Source organism: Rana temporaria, chromosome 1 (assembly GCF_905171775.1).
Source record: "Rana temporaria chromosome 1, aRanTem1.1, whole genome shotgun sequence".
NCBI lineage: Eukaryota > Metazoa > Chordata > Amphibia > Anura > Ranidae > Rana > Rana temporaria.
In genome coordinates, this window is record NC_053489.1 from 310,162,415 (window position 1) to 310,182,200 (window position 19,786).

The following is a 19,786-nucleotide window of genomic DNA, read 5'->3' on the forward strand; positions in this document are numbered from 1 at the left end:
AGCTAGATGCATAGCCAGGAAAAGGCTGGTGCACAGCCAAGTTGAAGCAGGAAATAATAATAATAAAAAAAAAAAAAAAAACACACCTGCAGCCTTGATCCTGAGCCGTGCTGTCTGCATCGATAGGCACAGAGAGCAAAGCTCATCCCCACCACCTACTCTATCATTACAGAATTTAATTGACAGCAGTAAATAACCATTGCTATAAGAACAGTTTCTAATTCTAAAGTAAATTAACCCTAAGTTCTATAAAACAGGTATCGTTGATGCCTATTGGGACAAAAACGCATAAAAAAAATAAAAAAATAAAAAGAAGCCAACTGAGTATAAGGTATACAGTGTGCAAGCAGCTGAGCGCTGAAATGTGAACAGGCACAGTTACAAACAATAGAATTCTGCACGTTGAACATAGTCAAGTGTAGGGAAACACATTAGAAAATGCTTAGGTTGTGAACAGAGGCTCAAAGTGGTAGCAGCATTTATTTGTTCAGGCTTTTTTCTTTATTTTCAGTCAGTAACAGAGTGGCTCCAGTCTATGAGAGAGCAACCGAGCCACCCTTGGACAGCAGCACTTTCAACATGTGGTGTGGGTAGTGTTAGATGTACTAGCAGATTGGCCATTGCAAGCACCCTTGTCAGTGTTAAATGGTTTGTCTCAATCAACCAATGCCACGTACACACAATCCGAATTTCTGACAACAAATGTTCGATGTGAGCTTTTGGTCGGAAAATCCGACCGTGTAGAGGCTACATCGGACATTTGCTGCCGGAATTTCCGACAACAAATGTTTGAGAGCTGGTTCTCAATTTTTCCGACAACAAAAGTTCTTGTCAGAAATTCAGATCGCCTGTAGCCAATTCCGACGCACAAACATCCTATGCATGCTTGGAATCAATTCGATGCATGCTCGGAATCGTTGAACTTAATTTTTCTCAGCTCATCATAGTGTTGTACGTCACAGCGTTTTTGAATTCGTAATTTCCGACATTTGCGTGTCTGTGTGTATGCAACACAAGTTTGAGCCAACATTTCGTCTGAAAAAAATCCAAGGTTTTGTTGTCGGAATGTCCAATCGTGTGTACGCGGCATAACCGTCACTTTTGCTGGACAGCCTGGTCTGCTAAAGTAAGTTGCAAAATAACCAACTTAACCACTTAAGGACCGCCTCCTGCAGATATACGTCGGCAGAATGGCACGGCTGGGCACAAGCACGTACCTGTACGTCCTCTTTAAGTGCTCAGCCGGTCCGAAGCACCGCAGCCGCGGACTCGATCGCCGCTGGAGTCCCGCGATCGGTCCCTGGAGCTGAAGAACAGGGAGAGCTTTGTGTAAACACAGCTTCCCCGTTCTTCACTGTGGCGCCGTCATTGATCGTGTGTTCCCTAATATAGGGAAACACGATCAATGACGTCACCTGTCCAGCCCCGCCCCCCTACAGTTAGAAACACAGATGAGGTCACACTTAACCCCTTCAGCACCCCCTAGTGGTTAACTCCCAAACTGCAATTGTAATTTTCACAGTAAACAATGCATTTTCACAGTAAACAATGCATTTTCACAGTAAACAATGCATTTTTAATGCATTTTTTGCTGTGAAAATGACAATGGTCCCAAAAATGTGTCAAAATTGTCCGATGTGTCTGCCATAATGTCGCAGTCACGAAAAAAAATCGCTGATCACCGCCATTAGTAGTAAAACAAATAATTATTTAAAAATGCAATAAAACTATCCCCTATTTTGCGATTTTTTTTACCAAAAATAGGCAGAAGAATACGTATCGGCCTAAACTGAGGAATTTTTTTTTTTTTATATATATATATTTTTGGGGGATATTTATTATAGCAAAAAGTAAAAAATATTGCATTTTTTACAAAATTGTCGCTCTATTTTTGTTTATAGCGCAAAAAATTAAAACCGCAGAGGTGATCAAATACCACCAAAAGAAAGCTCTATTTGTGGGGAAAAAAGGACGCCAATTTTGTTTGGGAGCTATGTTGCACGACCGTGCAATTGTCAGTTAAAGCGACGCAGTGCCGAATCGCAAAAACTGGGCAGGTCCTTTACCTGCCTAAAGGTCCGGGTCTTAAGTGGTTAAAGGGTTTTTAAAGAATTTTTTTTATTTTTTAAAAATAACAAACATGTTATACTTACCTCCACTGTGCAGTTCGTTTTGCACAGTGTGGCCCCAATCCATGTCTTCTGGGTCCCTCGGCGGCTGTCTCTGGTCCTCCCCACAAGAACTCCACACATTCATGCAAGAGAGATCGCATGGTGTGGAGTCCTTGCGGGCGCGCTCCCGTGATACAGCCGACGGCCATGGCCGCCAACTGTATCACTCGGCCCCGCCCCCCGGCGCATCGCATCATTGGTTGTGATTGACAGCAGCACGAGCTGCCTCAATTGACCAATGAATGAGCCGGGAGGCCGGCCAAGATTCCAGCGCGTTCATAGCGCAGGACTTTCGAGGGGTCAGGTAAGTAAATGGGGGGAGTTTTTTCACCTTAATGCATAGAGTGCATTAGGTGAAAAAATGTTTACCTTTACAACCCCTTTAATGGCTTTAGTTGAAACAGCTCGCTTTGTTAGAAGGAGACTACGGAGCTGATTTACTAAGGGCAAAGAGGTTGTTCACTTTGCAAGTGAATTCACTTAGCAAGGAATACCTGATAACATGCAAGGAAAAAAAAAAAAGGATTTTTGCTTGCACATGATTAGATGATGGAGGCCACCAGAGCTCACCCTCATGAAATAAGATAAAGAAAAATTCCCTTGCAAAGTGAACAATCTATTTTCTTTTAGTAAATCAACCCTTAAATCTCTACTTGCAAAAGAAAAAAGAAAAATCGCAAGATGAACCAATAAATAAAAAAAAAATTAAAAAATAAAACGTTATTTACCGATAAAAAGAACTTTAAGAACCCAGTGGGTCATGGGAGGCTTGTTTCTGCTCAATTAAAGGGATAATATAGATCTTCACAATGTAATTATTGTCTGTTTACTGTCACCTACAGGAATGTTCGTTGGTTAATTCAAACCTTACAGAAATCCCTAAAAACTTATCAGTAGATATTATAAAACTCAACTTGGCTGAAAACACGATTAGCTCAGATGAATTAAGTAAAGATCTACAACGTTACCCTAATCTTACAGAACTGAATCTAAGTAACAACATCATTAAAAGCCTCCCAAACGACACGTTTTCTGGACTTACCAAACTTGAAGTTTTAATCCTCAAAGACAATCTTATTATTGCCGTTGAAGAATTTTCCCTTAAAGGACTAGAAAGCTTGAAGATTTTGGATCTCAGCGACAATCAAATTATAGAGCTACCTACAAATATTCTGCCATTTAAGCAGCTAGAAAAATTAAACCTTGAAAACAACAAAATGACAAACTTGGATATTAAAGATGCACTAAAAGACTTGAAAACACCTCTAAATATAACACTACATGGAAACCCATGGGATTGTGGCTGCTCCCTTATAAATCTGTCAAAGTGGTTAACTAGCAGCACAGTAATTCTAGGTAAGTTCCTTAAAAAAAAAAATCCTTTGGCAAATGGTTAATGTATGATAGCATTCCTCCTATGGGCAAGAATTTTTTTTTTTTTAAATGGTTTAAATATTTTACAAGAAAAAAATTAGGCTTCCTCTGTTAAAGGCTGTGCCGAGCCTCTTTCTGGGATTTGTAGGTGGATTCAGATAGAGTCAGGCCGGCGTATCAGTAGATACGCCGACCTAACTCGGAATCTGCGCCGACCTAAGTTTAAGTGTATTCTCAAACTGAGATACACTTAAACCTATCTAAGATACGACGGCTTGCGCCGTCGTATCTTAGGGTGCAATATTTAGGCTGGCCGCTAGGTGCCACTTCAATTGCGCTCGGCGTAGAATATGTAAATCACTAGATACGCCTATTCACGAACGTACGCGCGCCCGACGCAGTAAAGATACGCCGTTTACGCAAGGCATTTTCAGGCGTAAAGTTATTCCATCAAATAGCTGGACTAGTAATGTTAAGTAATTTGAAAATTTTACGTATTTGCGTAAGTCGTCCGTGAATAGGGCTGGACGTAATTTACGTCCACGTCGAAACCAATACGGCCTTGCGGCGTACTTTGCCGCAATGCACACTGGGATATGTACACGGACGGCGCATGCGCCGTTCGTAAAAAACGTCAATCACGTCAGGTCACCCCTCCATTAACATAAAACACGCCCCCTCAGCCTAATTTGAATTAGGCGCGCTTACGCCGGCCACATTTACGCTACGCCGCCGTAACTTAGCAGGCAAGTACTTTGTGAATACAGTACTTGCCTAGCTAACTTACGGCGGAGTAGTGTAAATACGATACGCTACGCCACCGCAAAGATGCGGCGGTCCATTTGAATCCAGCTATTGGTGTTTACAAGTTTTTTGCTAGAAAATTACTTAGAACCCCAAACATTATTTTTTTCTACCACCCTAGAGAATAAAATGGCAGTCGTTGCAATACTTTTTGTCACACCGTATTTGCGCAGCGGTCTTACAAAAATGCACTTTTTTGGGAAAAACTTCACTTTTTTTTTTATAAAAAAATAAGACATCAGTAAAACGTTAACCCAATTTTTTTATATTGTAAAAGATGATGTGGCACAGAGTAAATTGATACCCAACATGTCACGCTTCAAAGTTGCGCCAGCTCGTGGAATGGCTACAAACTTTTACCCTTAAAAATCTCCATAGGCGATTCTACAGGTTGAACGTTTTGAGTTACAGAGGAGGTCTAGGGCTAGAATCGTTGCTCTTGCTCTAACGATCGTGGCGATACCTCAAAAATCTTTATTTTTATTTTTTTTACCTGTTATTTTAAATTTTTATACCTTTTTTTTTTTTTTTTAAAGGTCTCTTTTATTCCTATTGCAAGGAATGTAAACATCCCTTGTAATAGAAAAAAAGCATGAAAGGTCCTCTTAAATATGAGATCTGGGGTCAAAAAGACCTCAGATCTCATATTTACACAAAAATGCATAATAAAAATAATAATTTAAAAAATGTCCCTTTAAGAGCTATGGGCGGAAGTGACGTTTTGATGTCGGTTCCGCCCTGCAATGATATGTAGACGGGTGGGGGCCATCTTCCCCTCACTCGTCTTCATGCCAAGCCAGAGAGCAGACGCGATCGCCCCCGCTGCTGCCGGCAGGGGACCCTTTTCCGCCACCTATAAAATTGATCTTGCGGCGATTCCGCACCGAGACCACTTTTATCTTGAAGCTGACCGCCCGCTGAAGCAGAGGATACCGGGGTTATGGCAGCTAGCTCACCTAGTGATGGTATAATGGTATGAGGAATGTATACATTTCACCCTAGCGATGGTATAATGGTATGGGAAATAGCATATTCATTGGGGTTAGCATTCATTTATGCATTAATGTATGCCTGAATACATATAATTGTATACTGATGTAGTACAATTAAGTGATCAGTGAAGAGAAGCAGTGTTGCTATTGGAGGGGAAAGATGCCGACACAGTTTAAAAACATACTTGGTTTTATTAGTCTGGGCTGGAAATGTAGATGTCAGTGGACCTCCCAGGCACTGCAGACCACCTTTTAAAACCCCCTTTACACATCCAATTGAATACATGTCAGCTTACTGAAGTTAAAGGGGTTGTAAAGGAAAACAATTGTTTTCATAATAAGCATCCTTTACCTGCAGACATTCCTCTTCTCACTTCCTCATTGTTTGTTTTTGCTCAGAAGTTGCTCTATTTCTTCTCTGTTCTGTTCACTTCCTGCTTGTCTGATTTTACTGACCACCGTGATGGGAGGCTTTACGGCGGTGGTCAGTAACGTGCTCGCCCCCTCCTGGGAAATACATCTGTGTGGCAGGACGCTCTCTACGTGTTAGAGACTTCAAGGAGGTGTGAATTACTGGGCGTGCCGCAATGCATACTGGGAAACGTAGTTCTTACATGAACGAGCGCCGCAAACCAGGAAGTGAATGAGATAACAGAAACTAGAATGTCGGAGGTGATATAGATGAAGGAATTTAATAGGTATTTACTTGTTTTTTAACAGAATCTTTACACTATTCTGTCTACCTTTTCCTTTAATGACCCTTTATTTTGCTTATGCCGCTGTCATCTGCCCCTTAAACGCTCACTTATTGTTTGAAGTGCTTTAACCACTTGCCGCCCGCCAATGACAGATTGACGTCGGCAAAGTGGTTGTAGAATCCTGACTGGACGTCATATGACGTCCTCAGGATTCAGAGCCGCTGCGCGCCCCCGGGGGCGCGCATCGCGGCGATCGTTGTTGCGGGCTGTCAGTCTGACACCCCGCAACACCGATCTCGGTAAAGAGTCTCTCACGGAGACTCTTTACCACGTGATCAGCCGTGTCCAACCACGGCTGATCACGATGTAAACAGGAAGAGCCGTTGATGGCTCTTCCTCACTCGCGTCTGACAGACGCGAGTAGAGGAGAGCCGATCGGCGGCTCTCCTGACAGGGGGGGTTCGCGCTGATTGTTAATCAGCGCAGCCCCCCCTCGGATCGCCACATGGACCACCAGGGAAGCCCACCCTGGACCACCAGGGAAGGGCAGATAAAAAAAAAAAAGCCCCAAAAAATAAAAAAAGAAGTCTGTAAAAATAAAAAAAATAAAAAAGATGCCAATCAGTGCCCACAAATGGGCACTGACTGGCAACATAGGTAAATCAGGGCCGCCCCACAGTGTCCAGTGCCACCCTACAGTGTCCATCAGTGCCACCCCACAGTGCCCACCTATCAGTGCCATCCATAAGTAGCCATCAGTGCCACCCATAAGTGCCGCCCATGAGTGCCCATCTGTGCCGCCTATGAGTGCCCAGTGCCGCCCATGAGTGCCCATCAGTGCTGCCTATGTGTGCCCATCAGTGCCGCCTATGTGTGCCCATCAGTCTTGCCTATGTGTGCCCATCAGTGCCGCATACAAGCGCCGCCAATCAGTGCCACCTCATCTGTGCCCGTCAGTACTACCTCATCGATGTCCATCAGTGCCATCTCATCGGTGCCCATCAGTGCCGCCATATCAATGCCCGTAATTAAAAGAGAAAACGTACTTATTTACAAAAAAATTAACAGAAAAAAATAAAAACATATTTCTTTTTCTAAATTTTCAGTGTTTTTTTAGTTGCGCAAAAAAAAAAAAAAAAAAAAAAAAAAAATCGCAGAGGTGATCAAATACCACCAAAAGAAAGCTCTATTTGTGGGGAAAAAAGGACGCCAATTTTTTTTGGGCACAGTGAAGCATGACCGCGCAATTGCCATTCAATGTGCGACAGTGCTGAAAGCTGAAAATTGGCTTGGGCGGGAAAGCGCGCAAGTGCCCTGTATGGAAGTGGTTAAAATCTGGGACTCTGAAATGTTACTGTTACACATGTGGTGGAATCATCCATTGCACCAGACCATGGATGGCCCTATTAAAATTAAAGAATCTGTATACAAATTGCTCATAAATAATCACACAGCAGCTAACTAAACTATTAGAAAATAGAGGAAATCGCCTTTTCGCAATTTCCTTTAGAAGTTATAAAAAGTACTAACTGTACAGTTGTTCGAATCCTTGGTTACAATATTCACATAATTGGGGAAATCACTGGTTTCTGCAATTCTTATACAATTCCTTGATTTTTCTTTTCCATATTTCAAAGATCCCACAAGCAATTTTGATTATTTTTCTCTTTTTACACCTCCTTATTTTCAAAGGCTTTTTTACAAATTGCTCATAAATAATCACACAGCAGCTAACTAAACTATTAGAAAATAGAGGAAATCGCCTTTTCGCAATTTCCTTTAGAAGTTATAAAAAGTACTAACTGTACATCTGTTCGAATACTTGGTTACAATATTCACATAATTGGGGAAATCACTGGTTTCTGCAATTCTTATACAATTCCTTGATTTTTCTTTTCCATATTTCAAAGATCCCACAAGCAATTTTGATTATTTTTCTCTTTTTACACCTCCTTATTTTCAAAGGCTTTTTTACAAATTGCTCATAAATAATCACACAGCAGCTAACTAAACTATTAGAAAATAGAGGAAATCGCCTTTTCGCAATTTCCTTTAGAAGTTATAAAAAGTACTAACTGTACATCTGTTCGAATACTTGGTTACAATATTCACATAATTGGGGAAATCACTGGTTTCTGCACTTCTTATACAATTCCTTGATTTTTCTTTTCCATATTTCAAAGATCCCACAAGCAATTTTGATTATTTTTCTCTTTTTACACCTCCTTATTTTCAAAGGCTTTTTTACAAATTGCTCATAAATAATCACACAGCAGCTAACTAAACTATTAGAAAATAGTGGATATCGCCTTTTCGCAATTTCCTTTAGAAGTTATAAAAAATTATTTTTCTTTTACATATTTCAAAGATCCCACAAGCAATTTTGATTATTTTTCTCTTTTTACACCTCCTTATTTTCAAAGGCTTTTAAAAGGTTTGTACATTGTTGGTTCTCTTGTCTCGCTTTTATGGATTCCAGTTTTACGGATAGGTCTACATATAACCCTCATTCTTTTTGAAGCATGCTATTCCTTGCTTGATATAAAATTAGCAAAACTTTTGTACCAAAAATATTTTCCCCATTAAAAACACAAACCCTAATGTCAGAGATTGGCCTAAAGAACTTACAATCTTAGCACCCTGCATTGCAGTAGTGTATTTAGGTTTTTGTGCTGCCCAACTGCTCACTAAACTCGTGCACCCCTAATTTAAATATGACCCACCCCTTCCTGTCAAGGCCACACCCCTTTCTGTTTAAGACCCACCCTGAAATTTTCGAGTGGGGACACTAGTTCTGAGGGGGGCAATGGGTTCCCTTAAATGGTAAAAAAAATTAACTGACAGGGGCTATAACCCTCCCTTACTCTATCCAAAATAAAAATAAAAAAAATAAAATGTTGCCTATAGTTCTACTTTAAGCACAAATTTCTGATAATTTTATGGCGAGGACCAAGGCTGCATTCACACCTGAGTGTAGCGTTTTGTCGCAGCGTTTTTTACCGTGATTTTGGACAGGTCTAGGGTCACCTATGTTAAAAACAGAAAGACGCCCAAATACTCTCAATTCGAGCGACAAAAAAAGGGTCCAAAACTTGTTTGAGCTTCAGGCGTTCGGCGTCAGGCGTTTTGGAGTGGAGATGTGAACCATCTCCATTGAGAATAATGTATTTTTTCCCCTCTAGCGTTTTGGAGCTTCATGCTTCAGGCGACAAAACGCTGAGGTGTGAATGCAGCCTAAGGCCCCGTACACACAACCAGTTTCCTCGGCAGAATTCAGCTTCCGACCGAGTTTCTGGCTGAATTCTGCCGAGAAACCCGGCCGTGTGTACACTTTCGGCCGAGGAAGCCGACGAGGAGCTCGGCGAGGGAATAGAGAACATGTTCTCTATTTCCTCGTTGTTCTATTGGAGCTCTCGCCCCGCCGAGCTCCTCGGCGGCTTCAGTGCTGAACTGGCCGAGGAACTCGATGTGTTTGGCACGTCGAGTTCCTCGGCCGTGTGTACGAGGCCTGAGAAGATATAACCATGACAATGGTGCAGCAGAAAACATAGCACAGTGAGAAAGGTTTGTGGTCCAGGATGATAGGACAGTCTTAATTAGAAGCAGCGCCCCCCCCCCCCCCCCAGTTGCGAAGTGCCAGCTGCCCGCATACCAGAAGCAGTGCAGCCGCTTTATGGGGGCGCTAGACTAATTTGCCTCTTAGCCCACTCTGCCCCATAAGACTGGCGCTACACTAACAGTGTAGCACAAGCTGGCGGAGACTCTTTCAGCGGTTCCTCCTTGCAAAGTGCTGCCCTAGGCCTAAGCCTTGTTGGCCTAGGCCAAGGATACAGCGTTGCTGCATTGTACCAACTATTCATTTACACAGAAACATTACATTTGTGCATACTGCTCTGTTCTTTTTTAGATCATATAAATTGATTTCCTTACAGGTGCAGTCAATGTCCTATTATAACTTAATATGTGCTATCTCTGTAAGCTGTATCTGTAGCTTTTCGTTTTGTCCAAAATTTCCTTCATCCAATCGTATTTTTAAGGCCCTGTTCACACCAGGGCATAGCAGAAACCAATGTTCCTGCCTACATTTCTGCAAACAGGCTAGAATACGTGATGCACTTGTGGTACCATTATTTCTTAATGGCACCCCAAACGTGGGTAGCAGACGCACGTTTTCCATGGGAAAAACCTGCAACGCAAAAATTTGGTGCTTGAGCTTCTTTAACGCGAGAGACCCATTTCGAATGTATGGTACCACTCCAAAAACACGCAAAAAAAAACGCAAGAAAATACTCAAACGCAACACGCTAGCATCAGTGAACTGTGGACGAGACCTAAATGTTTAACTTGTACAGCGACATAAGTGGACCAGTAGCAATCCGCTTTTCTACATCGTTACTGTGATTTTGGCCTCCAAGCATGTACATATATCTTTGGAAACATTTCAATAAAATAGAGAAGGATTAGAACGCCTCTCAGTTTTTATTGCTTTCTGTGCCCCCATTAAGGAGAATCGCCCTCTCCCCTTGTCCTGTGTACCATTATCACTGAAAGTGAAAAAATCCCACATTTTGGATTGTCCGAAAATTAGTGGAAATTTTGTGGAAAATAGATAAAAACAGAGGGCGCACTGGCATTATCCAACATAGATTTATTGAAGATAAATAACAATAAAATATAACTACTCACAAGTGTAGGTAGTAAACTCGCCCATCAAACCATTGTAAGGGGCTACAATCTCCCAACTTTGCCATATCCTCTAGCTCAAGGAGGACCTCACCAGGGTCCTGGTCGGCTGACACGTTTGGTTTTGTTGCTGCTGTTGACAACCAGAGATTCTCTTGCTTTGGAGAGATTTCATCTCACTTTCTGTTTTGGCTAAGGGACAGGAAGTGAAAGGAAATCTCTCCAATGAGATTGAAGCCTCGTACACACGACCAAGGAACTCGACAGGGCGAAACACATTGTTTTCCTCGTCGAGTTCCTTGTTAGGCTGTCGAGGAACTCGACAAGGCAAGTTTCTCCATTCCCGTCGAGGAAAAAGAAGACATGCTCTCTTTTTGGCTCGTCGAGTTCCTCGATAGTTTCCTCGTCGAAGAATGTACACACGACCGGTTTCCTCGGCAAAAAAAAAACCCCAGGAAGTTTCTGGCTGGTTTTTGCCGAGAAACTCGGTCGTGTGTACGAGGCATGAGACACAGATAACTTAAAAAACTGATGGGTTATAACCCTCCTCAACTTCAAAATAAAAATAAAGTTTACCTTTAGTTCAACCTTAATCCCACAAGTAACTGACGTGTTATTTTCTTTGCAGAAAATGAGGACATCACCAAGTGTGCTACACCAGAGAACATGAAAAATTACACGATAAAAGCAATCTTGTCTTCCCCAGACATGCATAAGTGCAATGACAGTGGAAACTCAAGCAGCACTACAGCGACTACTTTCTCTGAAAGTCCTACAACTGCTCTTCAGCCTACTGTGAGCAACGGAAATTCTAGTACTGTAATCAATGGAACCATCACTGCACCTACTACAGGTATGTCAATAGGCCTTGCAGAACATCCTATAGGTTGCACACAAGAAAGAGGCTCAAGAATCATAATTAGTTTACACCAGGGGTCTCCAAACTTTTCAAACAAAGGGCCACTTTATTGCCCTTCAGACTTTAGGAGGGTCGGATTGCGGCCAGCAAGGGAAGAAAATGTCACGGGCCCGGTATCAGTGAGAACATATATGGCCTCAGGGTTGGTGGTCAATAGGAAGAGGAGTTTTCCCCTATTAGTAGAAGGAACAGTATCCCATCATTGGTATCAGTGGATAATATAGTGCCCCATTGTTGGTGTCAATGGGAGGAATAGTGCCCCAAGGGCCGGATAAAGGCTAGCAAAGGGCCACATCTGGCCCTCGGGCCGCAGTTTGGAGACCCCTGGTTTACACCAACAACATCAGTTATTTTGTTATGTGTGTGTTTTTACAAAGGCAATCAGCACTCTAAATTAATGACCGTGACACTGTGTGTAGTACAGAATTTAGTTTAGCCAATGTTATATATGGAATTATTCACAGTATATGTTCTATAAATTACATTATACAATGACGTACATTTTGTTTTCCCCCCCGATTTTTCTCAATTCACCCTAAAGTTAGACAGTATTTATTAATTTAAGAAAAGTGGAGGTGTAGGAGCAAGGGGCAAGGAAAAATGCCCCGTGTTACTGGGAGGAAAAAAAATTCCCTGTTTAGGTGGTGTCAATGGAAGAAAAAAAAAATCCTTGAATAAATGCCCCTGCATAAGTGGTGTCACTGAGGGAAAAATGTCCGTGCATTGGTTGCGTCAATATAAGGAAAAATGTCCTTGTGTTCGTGGTGTCACCAAAAAGGAAAATGCCCCTATGTTGGTGTCAGTGGAAAAAAAAAAGTCCCCCCCCCCCCATCAGTGGTGTCACTGGAAAGATTAATTGTCCTTGCATCTGTGGCGTCACTGGAAGGAAAAATGTTTTTCTATCTGCGGTGTCATTGGAAGCAAAATGGTCATCGGTTTTGTTACTGAAAGGGAAAAATGCCCCTGCTTCGGTTGTGTTATTCTGAGAAGTACTCCATCAGTGGGATGAAGGAGGGCAGGGAGTACAGAGCAGACAAAGATACCCACCCCCACCCCCCCTTCACATATCAATGATGGCCCCGTGCAACGTACCTCTGAAGGTTAAGGGTCTCATGGGGCTTATCTCAGTTATTTGCCCCTAGTGTACAATCTTCTGCAGGGGGCAGTTCATGAATATAGAACACTCTGTCACTCAATGAACAATAAGAAATATCTTCTAGTGTACATTCTGCTGTTCTCAGTAAGTAAGCAAAAAATATCCAGGAGGTCAATGTACCAATAAAATACTAGGCGTTCTTGTGCAATTTACATCTTGGTTTTATAGTCAGTATCGTTGGGTGACATTTCACAATCTGTGGCTGCATGTTGTGTGAACAGGTTTGTTAGACCCAACCTATCCTTATCAGGGCAGCAATAAAGATAAGGAAAGAAGGGAGTAGTTCACAGATTTGTTTTCAGTCTTTAGAGACACTGTACAAATGAAAATAGCACATAGTTTACTAGACATAAAAATTACATTAAGTATAACGTGTCAGGTAAAATGTACATTTTAAAGAGGACACCCACTTGGCCATGCATTCACAACTGTGATCCGAGACTGCATTTACAGTGCCACCTGGTGGTCTATCTGGTTAAAAGAAGCAGAATTCAAGTTCATGATCCAATTTGATCCATGATCTTGCTCCACCTCCACTAATCGCCAAAAGTCCCCGGATTGAGGACACAGTCCCCGGGCCAAGTCTGTCCCCAGGTTGGATTTGAACAGGGATTGGGGCAATTTCAAAGACAGTCAGTGCAGGAAAAAAAAAATACAATTCTGAATAATAGCCGCTCCTACTAGCTTAGGGGTGTATTTTTTTCCATTATCTGTGCCCCTTTCTGACGATCATGTGCTGGTCAGAGCGGAGGGAATATTTCTTCAGATTCGGGTGCATGCCCATTCAGCTCGGCATGTTCTTCTGCCTTGGCTCATGTCCCGGCCAGCCACCTGCCTGCTTATCTCCTTGCCTTCCCTGGAAGAGTGATCTTCCTCCGCTCCCCACCCAGTAGTAGCCAGGGCCCAGAGAGTAAGGCTTGACAGGCTGTGAGGCGGTTGGCAGTGGCGACGGGCAGAGAGTCGCTGATTGCCGCCATTACTAGTAAAAAAAAAAAAATCCTCGGATTTCATAAAAAAAAAATCTGGTCACCTTACCCTAGAGTGACCAGGGGTCTCCAAATTTTGGCCCTCCAGTTGTTTAGGAAGTACAATTCCCATTATGCCTAGTGATGTCTATGAATGTCAGTATTTTACAATGCCTTATGGGATGTGTAGTTCCACAACAGCTGCACAGTTTGGAGATCCCTAGACTAAACAAGAATGTAACCCTTGCAGTATGGTGGGGACATTAATATTAAAGTGGTTGCAAAACGCTAGAAAAAAACAAAACAAAAAAAAACAACCTGCAAGACAAAGGCATAATGAGCTAATATGCATAGCATACTGGGGGTTATTTACAAAGGCAAATCCACTTTGCACTGAAAGTGCACTTGGAAATGCAGTCGCTGTAGATCTGAGGGGTAGATCTGAAATGAGGGGAAGCTCTGCTAATTTTATTATCCAATCATGTGCAAGCTAAAATGCGTTTTACAGTGACTGCACTTTGAGTGCACTTATACTTACGGCACACTGCTCTGCCCAGCAACAAAGTCATTTCCGGGTATCACGGGCTTTGGCGATTTGATTGGCCCGGTGCCACGATGACGTCACTCTCGCACATGCGTGCGGGAGCCGCCGGTAACTGCACAACAGCTGAAGCAATGGCACGAACGTGCCGTTACTTCAGTGCGCATGTGCCGATGACATGTGCCGTGCAGGTTTAGAAGATATACAGGGTAGCTACAGGTAAGCCTTATTATAGGCTTACCTGTAGTGAAAAGTGGTCTGTTAAGAGCGAATATATTTGTGCTCATATAAATAAGCACATTCAGCAATTTCACTTGTTTGACAAACAGTTTCAGTCTACTAAATAGAGTCCTTCAGCAACAGGCATGCTTTCACACTTTTTAAGCTGGCCATAGATGCCTGTATTTTTTTTTTTTATCAACCTGCCAAGCTGATCAACACAAGCTGAACAGATCCCCCCATCCACACATTCGAGGTAGGTGGAGGAATCCTCCCCACTGTGCTACTGTATTCTGAGAGCGGAGTTCCTCCACTCTCAGAATACATCGATTAGTGCTGCAGCCGATTGGCTAATTGATGGAAAGTTTTCCAACATTACAATTTGACAGAAGCCGATTGTTAGATCAACTTCGCTCTAGCGGGAACAGCCGTTGATGGATCAAAGTTCAGCCAGTCCCTGCTGACCTGGCTGAATTTCTATGGACAGTGTTAGGCCTCGTACACACGATAGGTTAACCAGAGGACAACGGTTTGAAGGACCGTTTTCATCGGTCCAAACCGATCGTGTGTGGACCCATAGGATATTAACCTTAGGTTAAAAAAATGGCAACTTGCTTTAAAATTTTACCGATGGATTGCTAACCGATAGGTCAAAACCGATCGTTAGTAGGCACAACCATCAGTTAAAAATCCACGCATGCTCAGAATCAAGTCGACGCATGCTTGGAAGCATTGTACTTCGTTTTTTTCAGCACGTCGTTGTGTTTTACGTCACCGCGTTCTGACACAATCGTTTTTTAAGCACGACGGACCATCAGTCAGCTTCATAGGTTAACCTAGGACAAAGGTCCTTCAGACCGTTGTCCTCTGGTTAACCCATCGTGTGTACGAGGCCTTGGAGTATATCTAAAGTCAAACCGTTTTTAAATTTTAAATACATAAATTAAACCCATGTAGTTATTTTCCCCACATTGGTGAAAGCTCCATTCACTTCCTCCCCTCAACACACAACAGAGAGGATATTCCCTCAAACCATGCGATTCCTTTTAGACAGTTGGAACAGGAGTCCTCATTGGAAGATTCCATTCCTGTTCCAATTTCAACCCTTTCTGTTCCAGGAACAATGGTTGACAGGACAGAAATATAAATCCGACAGGCTTTCCAACCTTCCCCACTCTATCCAAAACTAAAAAAAAAACATTTTGACTTTACATACACTTTAACATGCCGAAACTGCACTGAACAGGCTGCATTAGTGCAAATGTTAAACAGAGGCCTGATGCTTCTTCTCTACTCTTTTGGGCCCCATTCACACCTGAGAGATGCTGCCGCATTGTGGGATTCTTTTGCGCAATTTTGTGGTGTATTTTTGAAAAGGTACTATTCATTTTAAATGGGCTTCCCTCCCCTCCAGAAAAACACGCCAAAGAGGATGTGCCCAAATTTTGTCACTTGCGTGTTTAGACATGATTTTTGTGCATTTTGTTGCATGACAATCAAGGCAAAAATCACACCACATTTGGGTGCCATTATATGCGTACCCCTGCCGCGTCCTGCGGTTTGCAGCAATTCTGCCTGCGATTCCAATACACTCAGGTGTCAAGGGAGCCTCAAAAATCCTAAGTGCTAGTTTACACTTGCTTCAAAACATGGCTTTGGACACGCTTTGTTAAAGCTCTCTGGACACCAGTCAAAGCCCCTGTCACTAAATATAATGGTTAGCTTACAGTCCTGTTTACACCTTGCTTGTGCTTGGTGCTTCGATGAGGCTTTGGTGGAGCTTAGATGGGGCTTCACGCAAGCTTTGCCATAGACTTCTATGGAGGCTTTTAAGATGATTTGAAGCACCACTAAAGCTACATAGGGTATAATTTTTGAAGCAAAGCCAAAGCAAAAGCAAGTTGTAAATGGGACTGTAAGCTAACCATTTTATTTAGAGACAGGAGCTTTGACTAGCGTTCAGAGAGCTTTAAAAAAGCCTGTCTGAAGCTTTGTTGGTAAGCTCAGCCCTGAGGGCTGCTTTACACTTGCTTCAAAACATTCAAACATACAGTCTTGTTTACACCTTGCTTTTGCTTGGTGCTTCGATGAGGCTTCGGTGGGGCTTCGATGAGCCTTCGGTGGAGCTTCAAGCTAGCTTTGCAATAGACTTCTATGGAGGCTTTGAAGATACTTTGAAGCACCACTAAGGCTACGTGGGGTATAATTTTTGAAGCAAAGCAAAAGCAAGGGGAAGGGAGTTACTGCTCCAGGTTGGTCTAATTGGTAATTAACCTCCTTCTCTCAAAAGCCACGGGTGCTGGCAATGCATATAGCAAAAATGAAGGAATGTATTTGACAGCCGCACTCCAAAAAATCTTTGTTGCCTTTATTGGTAAAACAGGATAAAAAACTACAAGCCACAGCAGAACTAGAACACCCAACTGACGCATTTCACACTAATACGTAGTGCTTAATCATAGCTATGATTAAGCACTAAGTATTAGTGTGAAACGCGTCAGTTGGGTGTTCTAGTCCTGCTGTGGCTTGTAGTTTTTTTTATCCTGTTTTACCAATAAGGGCCCTTTCACACGGGGCGGCTCAGTAATGATCCGCCTCCGTGTGTCGGTAAGCTCAGCGGGGATCGCTCTGTATATCCCCGCTGAGCCGGCGGCTGACAGGGCGGTCCCTGCACACTGTGCAGGGACCGCCCTGTCTTTTCTCCGCTCTCCCCTATGGGGGGATCGAATGAACACGGACCGTGTGTCCGTGTTCAACCGATCCGCAGACGGAAGAAAAAATAGGGTTTTCTTCCGTCCGCAAAATCGGATCTTTGCAGAGGCAGGCGATTACGGGTGTCCGCCGACACTCGCAATCACATAGGGACCAATGTATGTCCCTTTTTCATCCGCAAACGGATGGATGAAAAAGCAGACATACGGTCCGCACGTCTGAAAGGGGCCTAAAGGCAACAAAGATTTTTTGGAGTGCGGCTGTCCAATTAAATTCCTTCACAAAAGCAAGGTGTACACAGGACTGTAATGCCCTGTACAAACGATAGGTTAGTCTGATGAAAACGGTCTGATGGATTTTTCCATCAGTTATCCGATGAAACTGACTGATGACCAGTCGTGCCTACACACCATCAGTTAAAAACCGATCGTGTCAGAACGCGGTGACGTAAAACACAACGGCGTGCTGAAAAAAATGAAGTTCAATGCTTCCAAGCATGCGTCGACTTGATTCTGAGCATGCGTGGATTTATAACCGATGGACGTACCCACAGACGATCATTTTTTTCTATAGTTTTTTTTATCCATCAGAAAATTTTAAAACAAGTTCCTATTTTTTTAACCTATAGATAAATAACCGATGGGGCCCACACGCGATCGGTTTGGTCTGATGAAAACGGTCCATCCGACCGTTTTCATCAGACTAACCAATCTTGTGTATGCAGCATTAGCCAACCATTTTATTCAGTGACAGGAGCTTTGACCGACGTTCAGAGAGCTTTAACAAAGCCTGTCCGAAGCCTTGTTTTGAAAAAAGTGTAAACTAGCCATTAACGTGTGTTGAAGCCGAACAAGTGTAAATGAGCCCTTACAAATAATTTTCAATATAATCTTAATAATTGTGGCAAATGCTTATGATATATACTGTATAAATTAACTCAATCCCATTTCTCAGATATATATATTTTTCCTTTAATAGGAAACAGTTGGAGATTCCTTGTAGGAGTGATATGTGTTGGGATTGTCACCATATTACTGATAATAGCTGCAGTCAAGTTCCCCAGATGGTACGACTTCTTGCTAAGTTACAATCACCATCGTCTGAAGGAAGAAGAACCCTACATGTTTGAGGAAGAATTCAACGTAGACTTTGGCATGAGCACAAATGATAAACGCCAAGATGAAGAAGAAACGGTGGTGGTCTTCGAACAAATGCACTCCTTTGTGCCCGAAGAAGATGGATTTATAGAGGACAAATACATTGATGAAAAGGATATGAGACTAGAGTTGAGTTAAAATGAGATCATACACTACAGGGATTTTGTACATACATGACAAATGCTTCCTTGTCAAGAAGTATATATATAAAAAAAACAGATTTTAATATATTGTTATCCCACAGATAAATATGGTTATTTGCTCTGGTCTATGGCCTAATGGCTCCCTGGGAGTTTATTATCCATCAGCCATTTTTCCTGCTTTAATACAATTATACTTTCTTTTATATAAACTGAGAACAAGACCTTTGAGACTTTTTTACTGCAAGTCATTGAGGAAATCAAACAGATGAAAAACATTGCTTATTCATGAAAAACGCTTTATCACAAACCACAAAATATGTTGGCAAGCACTGGATTAATGCAACAGTGCCCGTTTCCTATGTATAATGTATAATCAGGTCGCTTTGCACTTGTAACTAACTTTAAAAAAGAAAAAAAGAAAAAAGGAGAAATAAAGCTTATTCAAGTACTGTATATACTAGAGGTGTACATAAAAACGTAAAAGTATAAGCACAGTAGAAGGTCACTTGAAAGCATAACAAAAAAAAAAACTTTGTCAGCAGGGACAAACTCCCTTTCCTTTTTTATTATATTTATAATTCCTAAAGCTGAACTTCAGATGCAAAAAAAAATTAAAAATTGTAAATATTCCTCAGTAGCCAAAAAGAAAATAAATCTATTGTGTGTGCACCAAATGCCCTTGCAAGCCCAGATGTTACCTTTTAAATGTCATCATCACTGTGCTGCACATGGCTGATTCAGCAGACCCACCCACTACAGGTTGACAAGTCACCTAGAGAGAGCTGCAATGACCGCTCTTTATTAGAGGAAACTCCTGCACAAAGGCAAAGTTTCTTGCTTGTTTACTACATAAATCTGGAAGAAATTCTGAAAGTGTTCCTAAACCCACAACAGTGAAATCAGTCAGTATATGCAGTAAAGCATGCTTGTTATACTCACTGTGGAACCTAAGGGGTTAATCCTCTGCATTTTGTGAAAAGGCTGTTTGATCCCATCTTCCCCTTCTTTTACTGGCCCCAATCAATATCCTCATATCCTGATAGCACAGAGGTTTGGAGTCACTCTGCACATACTCAGTTTGGTGTGTATTTATAGAGTTTTTTTTCATGGGAGAGTGCATGCGATTAGCACAAGGCCAATCAGTACTGTCCAGACAAAGGGTCAGGGATCCTGTCGTCTAATATGGCAGTCAGAGTAGAATGTAAACGTCTACAAGCTTTAACCAGACACTAATAGAAGTCACAAGATTGCT

At 42.2% G+C, this 19,786-nt stretch overlaps 2 protein-coding genes across 2 annotated transcripts in view; one reads left to right on the forward strand and one right to left on the reverse strand.

Moving 5' to 3' along the window:
* LRRC19 (leucine rich repeat containing 19) overlaps nucleotides 1-18,762 on the forward strand; it is a 28,150-nt gene extending 9,388 nt beyond the window's left edge. Inside the window, exons 3-5 of the mRNA XM_040358633.1 lie at nucleotides 3,014-3,527; nucleotides 11,351-11,575; nucleotides 18,213-18,762. Of these exons, the coding sequence (XP_040214567.1) occupies nucleotides 3,014-3,527; nucleotides 11,351-11,575; nucleotides 18,213-18,529 (1,056 nt within the window). The 3' untranslated portion in view covers nucleotides 18,530-18,762. The remainder of the gene's footprint in view (nucleotides 1-3,013; nucleotides 3,528-11,350; nucleotides 11,576-18,212) is intronic.
* The window catches only part of IFT74 (intraflagellar transport 74), a 136,518-nt gene that overhangs the window by 81,456 nt on the left and 35,276 nt on the right, over nucleotides 1-19,786 (reverse strand). The window lies entirely within an intron of this gene.